This window comes from Acanthochromis polyacanthus, chromosome 6, assembly GCF_021347895.1.
Source record: "Acanthochromis polyacanthus isolate Apoly-LR-REF ecotype Palm Island chromosome 6, KAUST_Apoly_ChrSc, whole genome shotgun sequence".
NCBI classification, from domain to species: Eukaryota; Metazoa; Chordata; class Actinopteri; family Pomacentridae; genus Acanthochromis; species Acanthochromis polyacanthus.
The window spans coordinates 30,465,211-30,480,148 of NC_067118.1; the positions used below are offsets into that span (position 1 = coordinate 30,465,211).

Genomic DNA, 14,938 nt, shown 5'->3' on the forward strand with positions numbered 1-14,938 from the left:
TGTTTATGAAAGGAACAGCGCCAGCAAAAAGGCCAACATGCAGGTCACCAGTGCAAGCCCAGCTGTAGCTGTAAATCCGATATGCAGCAATCACTGTATTCTCATCTCTCTCCAAATTTATACTGGGAATAAATAACCTCAGGTGGGTGATTTAGGAGCCAAAATAGTGATAATGTTCAGGTTGATACTTGGTGACTGACAGGAGCCTGCGGGCAAGTTTTACGCAGAAGAACTCGCGCTCCGTTTCAAAAACATGTCTGGTGAGGCACATCTGGCTTCGATAATGCTCAACGTACACCAACTTAGAGGCAGAGCTGAGCAGCAGCTGACCTAATTATAGTGGAATTTGGAGCTTGCTGGAACTTAAGTCGTTGTGAGTAACATGCCATTTTTAAGTCTGTCACTAATCTCAGGAGGAGAGGCTTCTGACATCTGTCTGCAGCAGTGACTCACAGAAAACAGCAGCGAATTCTGCCGCGGTGGGCCAGAAGCTCAGGAGGGGAGTCGTTTTTGTTGTCTTTACCAGCCTAATTACCATCTTGTCCAGCAAAACAGAGGATTCAGCTAACAGTGTGGTACAGAAACAGACATACAGCGCCCTCCATAATTATTGGCACCCCTGGTTAAGATGTGTTGAAAGCCTTAAAATAAATTCAATTTTTACTGCAGAAGCATACTCTCACACTGAAAATTGTTGAAAAATGTATTATAGGAGAAGATTAGGTGCCGTTTTGTTGGCAAAAGGAGGTTGTACAAAGTGTTAATAATTGTGGCACACATGATTTGATGAAAAAGAATTATTTCTTAATGTGCGATTTTTTTCCCCATTGAATAAATGCACTTGAATTAAAGGTTGGGTTTTCCTCTTTTTTCATTGTGGTCCTATATTATTTAGAAAAAAATGAATTTATTAGAAGCTAAAGAACACATCTTAACCAGGGGTGCCAATAATTATGGAGGGCCCTGTATGTGATGTGAAGTACTTTCAGCTTATCCTCGATTCTTGAGTAGTCTTTGGGCCGAAAATGCAATTACAGAAGTGTCCTTTAAAACCAAAGAATTCCTACATAAAATGCGGATACAATGCAACAAACTAAAACAGGCAGAAAACAGACCTCGTGTTTCATATTTCAAGTACCATGCACGCAACCCTGAGCTGTGAGCATCACATAAATCAAATGTAACATGAGTAGTCTGTACTTTCTATTCTCATACAGCCAAACTCTTCAAAGAAGCTGCTGCTTCAGATCCCATCTTTACTATTCTAGACATGACTAGTGTCAAGGGAGCAAGGACCTTTGCATCAAAGAAACCCGTCTGAAGGTGAGAGATTCCCTCTACCTCCCTGTCAGACTCCATCCATCTCTTTTCATCCCTTTATGTCTCCCTGTCTTTGTGTCAAACATGCTTGCAGTGTGATTTCAACCCACACTGCCCTCTTGTTAATTCGATCCTCTCATCACCAGCAGCATCAACCAACACGACTGCTGGCAAAGGCAGGCAGCCCACTCACTGGGTCGTGCTGTTGTCTCTTCGAATGAGGTCAATTAGCAGTGAGTATATGTAAATAGCAGCGGTGAAGAGGTCGGACATTGTCCAAAGTGGGACGCAGACAATAAAGTTTTGCATTATGATATTTAGGGAAGCTTGTAGGAATTTGAGAAAAATGGCTCGGTTGTATTTCAGCCAGTCAGATTTTGTTATTTAAAAAAAGGCTTGTTTACGGTAGGACTTTTGTAGTGATTCATGCAACAGCTTAGGCAACAAGTTTAACACTACTTTAAAAGGATATCAAGAGGTTATTTATTCATGTAGGATCTTGTCATCTTTTGTACCAGAACATGTTTCCCATGAATTTACTATTTTTCTTGTAATCACAACTCCACCCTGGATCAAATTATGGGTGCAGTGGATCACATTAGCCTTGAAGGTAAGGTGTTTCTATAGTCATTAGAGTGTGATTAATCTTGCTTCGGCATGTCAAAAACAGACTAGTTCGTGGCTCTGCAATCACACCCTGATGAATACAGGTTTGGACAACAGCAACACTGAAAACATAAGTGAATGGAGATGCAAGCATACAGCTGTACATCCTGGACTATAAGCTTTTGGATCAGTGCTTGACAACTCATTTGAAACCATTAAAAAAAACTTTCCTCAGGAGGTTAATGATGCAAGGCCTGAGACTGATTAGTAATAAATCTCTCTTTGTCTTCTGCAGCTTCAGACATACAAAGCTTTCAATGATAACCTCAACAAACGCTCAGAACTGAGGTCATTTTCAAAGCACTGACGTAAAAAAACAGACCACTACAATACAGTTTATTCAGAAGAAGAAGAATAAGGTTTGAAGTGGCTTTAACTGGTCCCCATATGAGCAGAGTGGATAAGTAGCCTCACATGCTACATAGCTTTTGACTAAATAGATCAAATTAGCAAATTCATTTTTATGCTCTTATTATATTAGGAATAGAAAAGTCATGCGAGTTAGATTAGGATCTTCCTCTCATACCTCTCTCATGTCTTGGGAGATGGTGTTAAGGCGTTCGTTCTCAGACTGGGTGTTGGCGAGGTTGTTGCGTGTCTGCCGGAGCTCGGTCTGCAGCTCCAGGACCCTCTGCTCATAGTAGGCCTCCTTACAGGCCGACTCCTGGATCAGAGACTCTTCACGGCTCTCCCCATCTGCTGCCACCTTCCTGTGGTTAGAGTAGGCTTGTCCAAAGGCCTGGAGAGATAGAGAATGAGGGAAGAAGCTGTTGATTAGACACTACAGCGTTGTAAGTGTTCAGATGGAAACGGAAATTAAAAGGTGAAATATCAGGATTGCAGCTGACAGAAGGTTTCTAGAGACTCAGCCATTTTAAAGTGACACTGATCTGTTCTACTGAGGTTCAGCTGAGGTTCAGCAAACCTTCCAAAATACTGCCGCTGAGATAATCAGTCAGGCTCCATCTGGGCTGCATCACCCCCCCCCCCCCGGTCTCTCCCTTCTTGAGCTGCAGGATGTTGGCCGCTCTTGCACGTGCTCTGCCGTGACTCCACAGATGGGAAAACCAAACAGGAAAAGTAGAGCAAATGGACTAGTGTCTGCGCGATCACGAGAAGCCTGCATCCTAATGCGCTTAATACCTTAGGAGATCATAGCAAAGCAAGGGAAGGCCACCAGATATTATTTGATTTCATGGACTGTCTGAAAGGGATGACCTTTGTGAAGATTAAATAAGTATGAATGAAATACAAGCTAAGGCTTCTACCATATGTAAGGGAATATTCTGTATAGGCTGGGAACAGTCATGCACTTTGGCTGTGTCAAATGAAAGACTGTATTTTTATAAGGGCTGACTTAATTTTGACCCTAATTTTTAGTCGCCTGCAAGGCAGTGACAAAAATCATGAACAGAGACACGGAGACAGACTTTCACTCCAGCAGAATCTAGGTTAGGCCACGCTCTCCCGTCTCTAAATAATCACCTTCCTGATTACAGATTTCATTTCCAATCCCATACCCGCCGGTGATCGGATGGAAATTCTGATTCTCATCTTGCCTCACAGCTCCAGTGGAGGCATTAATCTGAAATCACCTGAGGCACTGAATCTGACCTTGTTTGGAGCTGCAGCGTGCACTCTCTCTTCTCTGTGACCTGCTACCCATTTACACTGCACGTGACTGCCTGCTGCAGGATTTTCTCCGTTTGACTGTATATCGCATTAATCCCAGTAATTCCTTTAGAGAGAGGAAAATCAGGAAATTTGTATTAGGCAAACTGACCTACTTGCAGGACTTAGAGGAATATGTGAATGTGTAAAACTAGTTTACTGGGTTACAGAAAAGTGACATCATGTTGCGTGCACGGCGGCCAGAATCTGTTTCACATTCCAGGAAAGACGATGAGGGGAAGATACTGAGGAGAGACCGATAAACTCTGGCACTGACGCACGATATGATTTATACAGAAGCATCTTTGATAAACCGAGTAGCATCTGTCAACAAATGAACGGAACCTTATCTTTCCACGGGCAGACTTTCTGTGGGTAGGTGCCACAACTAAATGTGCCATCTACTAAAAAATGTCACAATGTCTTTTCACTTTTAAAGACAAAAGATAACTGCTAAAACTTCCACCCAGTAAGATCAAATGCAGATTAAACCATGACACCAGAGCTGAAATTAGATGATTAACTGATAAGCAGAAGGACAGGAAAGGGAACTAGAAACTAAAAATGTACCTTCTTAACTGTGATGATTTGTTGCTTTTCTTCGTCCTATGAGACAGTGAACTAAACATATTGTGATTTTGGCACATTGCTCAGGCAATACAAGCATTATCAGGATCTGACCTTGGGCTTTAACTGTGGTGTACCTTTTTGTTCATTTTCTGACATTAAATGGAACAAATAATAAATCGCTTTATCAAAAAAAATGATCTGTCCTTTCACTTAGAATAAAAACAATCACATCCAATAACGTACATTAATGGACCACTTGCATTTAGCAAACAAGTGCTCTAAACTGATGATGACTGCATACAATAAAAACCTTTAACCATTGGGAGTTGGTTTATTATATAACCAAAGTTCATGTGGGTGTTTATTATCAATAAACAACGAATGACTGGAGCTCTTGATAAATTAGTGAAACACTCCCTTTCAGGTCTTCCCGTCTATCCTGCTTCCACAACTTACACCGTCTACCAGCAGGAGGCTATGTTTGATTAAAAGTCATTACAGGACAGAGGATTAACCCAATCAGAAATCAGTGGAATCCCATCATTATAATCTTGATTGTTGGTTCACTGGTATTGAAAGGACTGCAATCAATCCAATCTAAGAGGCCTGTCCTTCAAACAAGCAGAGCCCCTGGTCAAAAAACCCACTGACCCAAGGGCATTAATCTGAGCTCCCCAAGCATGGGGTTTAGGCTACTTTTAAGGGAGGGTAAACTGGGGACGCACGCGACCAAGCCTATAATCCCACAGGGAGCTGGGCGCCCAATTTACAATTCATCTTTAGCTTGCCATATGTTGCAGTTTTTACATTGGACATGTGAGCATGGATTATTAATCTCTTGTAAAGCTAATCAAAGGCAGGTCTTTAGTTATTAGCATGTTGTCTGGACTGGATTTCCTCACAGATGACGGTGGCTACCAACCCTCTACAGAACACAATGACTGAGACCAGATGAGTGCATACATTATGGACTGAGGTTAGACACCCCTGCTGGGCTGGTGTTCATGTCATAGGCTGCGATTTGGAGATCAAGGCACAAAACCACTGTGATCACAAAGCTTCATGTGACTGACGAGTTGATAAAATGAGTGCAGTCGCCTATGACCTTAGTTAGTCGTCACAATGGTTTCATTAGTTACCTATATATCTCTCACAAAGCAGAAAATCAACCACCAAAGTCATGAGGCTAATGAAAAGACTGTTCTGTTAGAGTATGAAGACAGACTAATTAAAGGAATGCTGCTTTGTTTGTGTTTCTAGCCTTAGATAAAGACAAAATCAAAACACTGCTTTCTCCAGCGATTAGATTTGTTTTACACTCACTTAAATAACTAGCTGTATGTTTATCTTTCAGCGAAAAATGTGTTGCCATGACGGCATGCTCTTTGACAGGATAGTCTTGCATTTAAACTGCTTGTGTGTTTGTGTTGAACACATGGTGTGATCGCTGCATTGTCCTCTAATCCAAGGTCAGCCTTCGGAGGCAAAGTCGACTGATTAGAAGGTGACAGAAATCAGGACTCAAAGGTCAATCGCTCCTCTCTGAATTGTGACCCCTGCTCAGGAGTGAAGGGAAATGATCAACACTGCCACTACACTACAGCTTTGTGCTAGGAAGTTAAAGTGGAAAGAATATAGGTCACAGAGTTCACACTGGTTTTCTCAGCTCAGAATCCTCCTGTGCATGTTTCTCCAACACAGTAAGCCCAGAGCACAAGGGAAATGGTCTCTGGGTCTCTGACAGGTAACAAAAAAGATCAATACAGCCAGTCTCAGAGGCCCTGTGGAGCTGAAGTACACAGCTTAAATTCTATTTTCTGTTCCTGTTCTGCTGGCAGAGATTAGTGATTCTGTGATATGAAGTGAGAATAGGAAGAGGTTGTCTCCAAAGATACCGTTACTGAAGGCTCTCCAGAAATGAGAACCATAACAATGCAGTCAATACACAAGAGCTGTACATAAGCCTGGATTTAAGTGAAGGAGTATTTCAGTGGATATGAGTGAGGCTTCCAGAAAACCCCTGCAACAGGACCAAAACCCAATTAGAACACCCTGGATTTGGATCTGATTCTTCTATCTGTGGTTCAGCTCTGATCATCTCATTGTTAAAGCTTTCATTTAACCCCCTGTGGTCTCACATCCTGCCTCTAACAGGAAAGTAAAGCTTGCTGCATGAAGGCCAGGCAGAAAGCCAGACTGCTTCCGTGAAGTCTCAGGATATAATTAACCCTTGTTTTTTGTTTTATTGGTGGATCAACAGCCTCATAAAAATACAAAAATGAAGTATGTTCAGTAAATGATGCCAGGTAGGGCACAGCAAGACATGTCTACAGTGCAACACCAGACAACACACACTCGAGATGTAGAGATGTGGCATGAATTTGGAAAGACTTGGCAAGAGTGGGCTGATGTTGAGCTGACATTTTCAGTCTCTCCAGCAACATTCTTGGGCCATGACGATCTGTGACGAAAGCGAAACACTATAACACTGTGTTATTTGTATCACTTTAGATACTCGTACAGATGGTCAAAGTTCAGGAGTCGACTCTGGATGCCAGAGCAGCGTTTCAGCAGCAGTCAAGGCCGGTCACTGTTCGAGCTGCCATTGTAGGCGACTGCAGAGGAAGAGAGGTGGAGCAGGAAGGGAAAACAAACACAGTGAATGGACTCTCTCGCCTCGTGAACCACAGCTCACGTGGAGTCTCAGTTTGCGATGATAAACAGACGTGCTCTCGCTCTCGCTTTCCCTCTCCCCGTCTTTCTCCATCTCCCCTCACAGGCCACTGCGCAGCCAGTAAACCTTCGAAAAGACAAACCGCTTGAAGGCGTGTGTCGATTCTATATTTAGCTGTCCACTACCAACCGTTCATAATGCACATCTCTTGGGGCATGAGGTGAAAATGCAACTGGCAGATTAGCGGCTTCCTCCAGGACATACATATGACCTAGCATCACAGGCTGACCCCGTGGGCCACACAAAAAAAGCCTCACTACTCTACTCTTCATTTACTTGTCTGGGACATAATAGCTCTTCATGTTATTTCTGGCTGTGTAACATGGTTCTGGCAGGAATGCGATCCGTGTCACGTGGAAGCAGTGAACTCAGTTTACCGAGCTGTTGATGAATGCATGTACAAAAGTAAATGACATCTGCGATAATGAGTAACAGAGTAGCTAATTATTTACTTCAGACTTTACTCTTCAGTTGGGAAGGAAATGAAAAGACAGAACTTCTTTCATCCTTTGACAAATCCATAGTGGTTATGATTAACTCTTCGCTGCTTTCTTACAGTGGGGAGTTAAGCTCCTTCTTGCTGCGCTGACAGCTTCTCACCACATCAGAAAGTCTAAATGTGGACCTTTAAGAAACATTTTTCTAGGCAAAATTATGAGATTAATGCTACAATATCTAGGAGACACAGTTATATTTAACATTTAAATGTATGCAAGGTGTTATATGTGCCAAACAAAAAGAGAAGCAAGGCGAGGGTGAGAGAAATGCGAATAATGGAGGCAGTGATATTAGCTGTTGCTGGCACAGAGCCACATTGATTCACTGCATAGCACAGAGCTGCTGGGCTATTATTCACACACAGGCCTGGGCAATTTCACAGACTCCCCACACATACACACAACGCATTTCCAATTTTACCAGCGTGCCCTGCAGTGAGCCATACTGCAGCACCTGGTACTCCAGCCATGTTGAGGCTTGTTCTCCCATCTGAGGAGGAAGAGGCGAATGTTCAAAGCCTCATAGGGGTTCCACCAGCACTGCATGAAACTCACAATACAGGCGATGCACTGCATGCCAATGGCAAGGAAAACTCTGCAGAGAATATAAGACAGCTGAGGTCAGAAGAACACACATTTATGTGAGTTTATGAGATGCACACCTCACTCAAAAGAAACTGCATTGCCTCAAGTGAATGGTATTCTCCCATCATGAGACCTGAAGGGTGTGAACCTCGTGAAAACAACCACAAAGCTGTGCCAGATTGTGGAGCTATTGTGCTGCAGACCAGGACAGAAAACCAGAGAACGCCAGAGGGGTTGGAGCTGCTGGGAGAAGGTACACACATGCAATTAAAGCACACACATGTACGTATGTGCACACACACCAGGGCCTTTGTGGAAGAGCGATGTACTAATCAGACTCATGAGGCCCTTTACACGGCCCACTGAAGAAGTCATCCCCAACCATAAAAAATATCTGAATAGCATAATTGGGCAGCATGAGCTCAGTAATACAAAGCTGCTACATAAATCCTCCATGCTAACATCAGGCTGTAATGATTAGGCACTAGTTAGTGCTTTCATCAGACCCGTCTGGGGAAAACTACATGTCATATTTTATTCCGACTTCATCCAGGCCACTAATCTAGAGCCAGCATTAGAAATTCTGTCTGAAGTCGAGTCTTTGGTTAGATCAGACTTCATGTTCAAACACGTTGCTAATCTATATTCATTATACGTCTCCAAAGAATGGATCTCTGAGAAAATTGATATTTTTTACAAGGTGAAACACCTGCAAAAGGAGGATACCTTGGCCCCCACTACCATTACCCTGTCTGGTTCAGGCTGAAGACTCTGTACTCTGGGTGTTCACAGACCTGCTGCTGTGTTATTACACAGTAAAAACAGTCATTATGCCCCGAGCAGTGAGCTAAAGAACCTGCTTCTGAGCAATATTTATTTAGCAAATATATAAAATGAAGACAAAATATGCATGATACTGATACGTAGTCTCATGAGAAATTACCACCCATGAGTGAAATACAAGCTAAGTCTAGAAAATAAACCATGTTCCAATATCAACATTTACAGAAAAAAATGATTTTGGCGAGGCTGAATGTTTCCTGAAGAGGTTTGTCTTGACTTGGGTTACCGTTTTTGTTTCTGTTTTGCATGCTGCAATGAAAAACTGTGTGCTTTGTCTTGGAGAGATGAACCACGAGGCTTTAATGTATGCTTTTGGCTCCGGTGTTTAATCTTAGCAGTCAATTAATGTAAGGAAGCAGCTGTTTATCATTCTCTGTTTGTTGGGTCTATTGCTCAGCTGCTAATTCTACTACAGAATAGGGAAAAAAAAGCCACAGAGTGCCTCAAGACAGAGCAGTGATTCAATAGATCCCGACAGATACTCTGCACCACTATACCGGCGCCTGAGCCAGAATCTGGGATCTTTATCGATGTTCATATCACTGCACTGTTCTACCAGCAGCAGCTTTGGGTATTCACTACCTCAGTCATTTGCAATGCAAAGACTGCCTTATCTGTGCTTGGCTGTAGTCAGCTTGTCGGTTCCCCTTTCTGCCTGTCTGGATGAGCTCTCCAAGGTCCACGCGCCAGGCACCCCAGGGGAAGAGCCGTTGTTATGGTTACTACGGCAATTACAGTGACAGAGCGAGCGGCCGTCAGTAAAGGCAAGGCAAGGGGTGCCACTGACACAGATGGCTATTTCAGAGCCCAGCCCACTAAAGCCTGCTCTCCTCCCTCTTTCCCTGGTCCCATGCCTCTCCAATTTGAGATTTGTCCGCACAAAGAGCTTGCTGGTCTGCGGTTGCTTTGAAGTATTCTTGTTTTTGCTCTTCACTATCTGACCGAGTCTACATCACAGTAAACAGCAGTGAATCAGATTAGAAGTGTGTGATTTAGACTATTTCCCAAAGGGCCTCTGATCCCTGCAGAACGTTCACATTTGACTTCCACAGCTGAACAGTCCCTTGTTGTCAGTAATATAAACGGCAGACAAGGGGGGCAGCTGGGGCTGCAGCTGGGGCCATCATGCGCACACAGATACATGCTTACATTTGTGAACTCAGACCCAGAAACGTGTCCATGTGATCAGATTTCTAGGAAGAAAATGGAAGGATGACGTAGAAACTGAATCTGTTTGTTTGTGTATTTGTTGTCAGTTACTGGACACCAGCAACCGATTATTAATATGACCAAATGCATTTTCCTTCACCATCCTAGACTCATCTATTAGTGCTGAGACGCGCCTAATCAATAAGAGTGAAGCTTGACAGAATGGGGGAGGGATTGCAGGAACCTGATTTGCCCTTTTCCTGAGGTCTAAGATGGATCAAACATTGCCACTAGGATACAACTATGCATCATTCCAGATAGACTCTATTATCTCCACTCCACTGATAACCAAGCCCTCCAATATCTCACAGTTATTTCCACACACCACCACTTATTTCCTCTCTACTACCTCTCTAATCACCCTCCCAGACCCAGAATATGGTCTCTTAGGGAGGGTGTTTTGCTATTGCTCCTGGCCAGACAGAGAATAATGACCACCCTTCTCCATTTGCAGTAATTAAATCCTGTTTGTGACTGAGTGTGCACACGTTCTCTCCCACTGAGGCTAAGTCTTGAGTCGGGGTGGCAACTCTTCCATATGAGACCATATCAGTTTGTAAAGTGTGATCACCACCACTGTGCACTTTGTACTTCACACAAGTACATGATTTGGTTACAGTGACCAAATGATTGTCTTTGGTTTGTATTATGCAATGGTAGTGTCTACAGATACGGACCCGTACCTGTAGCCTGTGGGCTACGGATAAGGCACTTTCCATTTGCCAGACAGATACAGACCCGTACGCGAGTCTCGCGAGTCAAGAAGCTGCTAACCACTGCAAACTGTTGAAAGGTAAGCAAAGGTTAAGGTTAGGGTTAGTGTCAGGGTCAGGTTTAGGGTCCGTACCTGTAGTACCGATGCTACGGTCCGTACCACTAGCATCTACCGGGAGTCACGTGACCAGATCTCGCGTATCTGATTGGCAAATGGCAAGTGCCGTATCCGTAGTCCACAGACTACGGGTACGGGTCCGTACCTCTAGCAACAACCTTATGCAATAGCTCTTTGATTCCATATTCAAACAGCACTTGGTTATCTCTACAATGCCCAAATCTCGCTCACAACAGAGCATTCAAGTAAAATAATGACAATAAACATGAGATGAGCCAAAATACAATGCCCTTAGGTGAATGCTGAACAAATGCTGGAAAAACGCCTACAGTTCATTAAGAAGAGACACATTCATTAAGCTTTGATCTGACAAAAATAAATAAATAATTACAGCTGTTTTGTCCCAGCATTTTAAACTCATTAAGCCCAGCTGATTGCAGAATCCCATTCTTCTCCCATCTTAAAGAAAGTGAGCTGGTTCCCACAGGAAACCCCTGCTCTGTCCAGTGCCCCTCCCAGAAAAATCTCTCTCCCTTTTTCTGTCTGCAATCCCCATCTCTCAAGGACCCCTGAGAGACTGGCACATATCCAATTAAAAACCCTCCCCTCTTTCATCTCTCCAACCCCAAACTCTAACGTTGTTATAGCTGTACAGCAATCCCCCCTGCCTATACCATGCAAGTCTGTCTTCCTTATCTCCCCTCCCTTCACTCCTTTCCCACTTCCAATTCCTCCCCCTTTCTCCCTGATCAACCATGCCTGAGGGTTTCAAAGTGTGGACTCCATGAGACTTGGGTACGCCACACTGTGACGGGGGGGACCCAGACCCACTAGCCTATTTACAAAAGGAGCCTGGGGAGGGGAAGTGAGGGAGTACGTGTGGGGGGAATGCAGACGTACCGCTGTTTCCTGATTGCACGGCAGTGTTGAAGTTAAAAAGACCCCCAGGGTGAAGGGACAACTCTTTGAAATTGGCTTTGCTAATGTTGGAACAGAGGGTCCATTAAGACGAGGAGTCTGCTTTTGGCTTTCATTCATTTTGGCCCAACTCTGTCAGTCAGGGAATACTGGATGATGCAGGCTTTCAAAGGAACCAGAGAAGGGTGTGCCACAAAGTGCTTGTGTAATCAGAGAACACTATCTGTCTACATCTCATCCCTGATCTCAGTCATTTGCTGCTTCAAACCAGGGAGTGCAATTCGGCAAACTGCAGAGAACAAACTGCAAATAAAATTCTTCTTTAGTGAAGGTCCCTTATTAGGAGAACACAACATTTCAGTACATCATCATGTATGTGTATGAAGATTATATTGCTGGAAGAATTTAATAAGATTCTTCACCACACCAAAAATCAGGACCAAATATTCATCTGTACTACAGACATGTTGGAGAAAATGTGGGGCTACAAATGAACACCATTCTCATGTCTTTGGGCTTTGCCCTAATATTATAAAATTTTGGAAAGATGTCCACCTTGCTATAGTCAAAATTCTGGGATATGATATACCTAAGTCATGTTTCTCTATTTTGCCGATATAACAGGGAAAGTTGTGGTAAAAGAGGACAAATATTTATTGAAAATCTTGTTAGAAGCATGTAAAAAAGCAATCACAAGAAAGTGGTATACGCTAGACCCACCAACACAAGTTGACTGGTTGAAAATTGTGAATGAAATATATGTTATGGAACAGCTGACACATAAGATTGGGACTCAAGAAGACCAATGCCGAGGAAAATGGGAGAAATGGACATCGACTCATCAACGACAGGATAAGGACTACTACACCAATAATAAAGAGACAAAACTGTAGAGACATGGCAGTCCAACATGGTTTTTTTTTTTTGTTCAATTATCTGTTGAAAAAAATGCAATAAAGAAAAAGTATTTTTAAAAAAAATCTTCTTTCTTTTTAGAATCTGGGAAGAGCAAGTCATACACTTTGGATATATGCATGTGTTTATCAAGGGGTGGGGCTGGGGCGACCACCATCTGTCCACTTGTAGCTACCCCAAGTTTATTCCTGCTTGTCATACATGCAGATAAGCATGAAGTGCTGCACTACCGCTTCAGATCTTTTGTTCCTTTGAGGAATATTCCCTTCAATGCAAGTAGTTAAAAATACTCCTTTACGTGCAAACCTTAATGCACTCTATAGATGTCTAAGCATGGGATAGTCATTGAGAGGACATCAAGAATTGCCAAGCCTTGCTGCACTGAGATAAAAAGGATTTCTAACTTCCACCTTTGTCAAGTTTAAAAAGTTTCCAGTGCCTCTGGAATGTTTAAGTCAGCTGAAGACTGCGTAAATCTGACTGAATTCAGCACTTGAAGAAAAAAAAATTGATGGGTAGCTTTTGAGGCGCAAATTAAAGTGGACTACAGCTACACTGACCCAAAGGCTATTGAATCTTAGTTCCTGCCTCTGTTGCTGTAGAAATGTCCAGCACACAGAGAAAGGAAATGCTACATAATGAGTGCTGATGTTAACGCACCAGGACAGGCAAGCGTATTCCTATCAATAAGAAAAAAAATCTTTTGTGTGGACACTTATTCCTTGTTAATCAGAGGTGACAGAAGTGACTTGCCCGATTTACCACATGTGGCCACTTCCTCTGATCCACTAAAAGAGGTCCGGTCCGATACAGAAACATATTTCATACACTTCCTATCCCCTATAAAAAAAGACTCCTCACGAGTAAACAGGATGCACAGCTGTGGGCAGGGAGGGGGGCGAGTTCAGACTGTATTTCAAAAGAAGGAAGAAGAAAGATATGATGGGAGTTCAGCTTAGCCTAGACTCTGTCCTTATAATTATGAAAAAAACCACAGCAGATATTTATAAGCACAACACAATGCCATAAACAAGTATTAGATGTTTTATATCAGGGTTTTGCTCTGTGTCAGTTCTGTTACTTGGATTGAGGTTGAGAAGATAAAAAAGTTTGTGGGCAATCTGATACAGCCCACAGGTTTAATCTATGGACTCTAAAGGAATGATGCGGGCAGGATTTATAACCATTACAGTCACAAACCTCTGCTCTACCCACATGCCAAACTGAGTCACCTATTTACATAAGACACCGCAGTTTCAACACAATTGCTGTGGGTTAGTTAAAATGAACAGCAGTTTAAGGGCCTGGAGCTAATTTGGGCGTATGTTTAATCATAAAAGACAGTATCTTTCACCGTCTTTATGTAACATGGTGGCTTGAGTTACCAAAAGCTGAAACAGCGAGGTAGTGTTACTGTATAGCAAACTTGCAAAACATAGAAATAACACTAAACTATTTTAAATTTGTGGCGATAAAAACATAAAGTTGGTGTAAGATGTGACCTAATGGACACAATGGAACCATACAATCAAGGCACTGGAGATGAAGGCGTGAAGGAATAAGAAGCCATTGTGTTTCCTTCACTCACACACACACACACACACACACACACACACACACACACACACACACACACACACACACACACACACACACACACACACACACACACACACACACACACACACACACACACACACACACACACACACACACACACACACACACAGAGAGAGACACATCTAGCTCAGTCACGTGCATTCACACTGCGCTCTTTGTCGACTGATATATACTTGTTTATATTCAGTAGGAGAGGGAAAACTGGAGATGGGCCTTTAGCCTGAGTGAACTATGTTGTAGTGTCAGAGGCGTACAGTCATTACGATGACCTCATCCCCTGCTTTTAGCCCACGCTCCTGCCTGATCTGGCCCTAGTCTCCAGTAATTGGATTACACCAGCAGAGTCATGACCCTGCTGGGCTGTCGTAGGGTTTCTCTACATGAATTTCTGACTTAAAAGAAATCATTGACGACTCAAAATGTATAGAAATTTAGCTGCATCATGAACATAAGTATAATAAATACCTAAATCATGTGCTGCATTGCTGCTCAAATGTGTCCAAGTATAATTGTACACACATAACTTATTTGGATTACCCAATAACTTCATCTATATTT

The 14,938-nt window shown here is 42.9% G+C and overlaps 1 protein-coding gene across 5 annotated transcripts in view; it reads right to left on the reverse strand.

Moving 5' to 3' along the window:
* LOC110958476 (protein bicaudal D homolog 2-like) overlaps positions 1-14,938 on the reverse strand; it is a 45,495-nt gene that overhangs the window by 24,478 nt on the left and 6,079 nt on the right. For all 5 annotated transcript variants that reach the window (XR_007942389.1, XM_022205039.2, XM_022205038.2 and 2 more), the window contains exon 2: positions 2,513-2,725. Coding sequence is in view for 4 of the 5 variants with exons in the window: in XM_022205039.2 (XP_022060731.2) it covers positions 2,513-2,725 (213 nt within the window). In the remaining variant the exon portion in view is untranslated. The remainder of the gene's footprint in view (positions 1-2,512; positions 2,726-14,938) is intronic.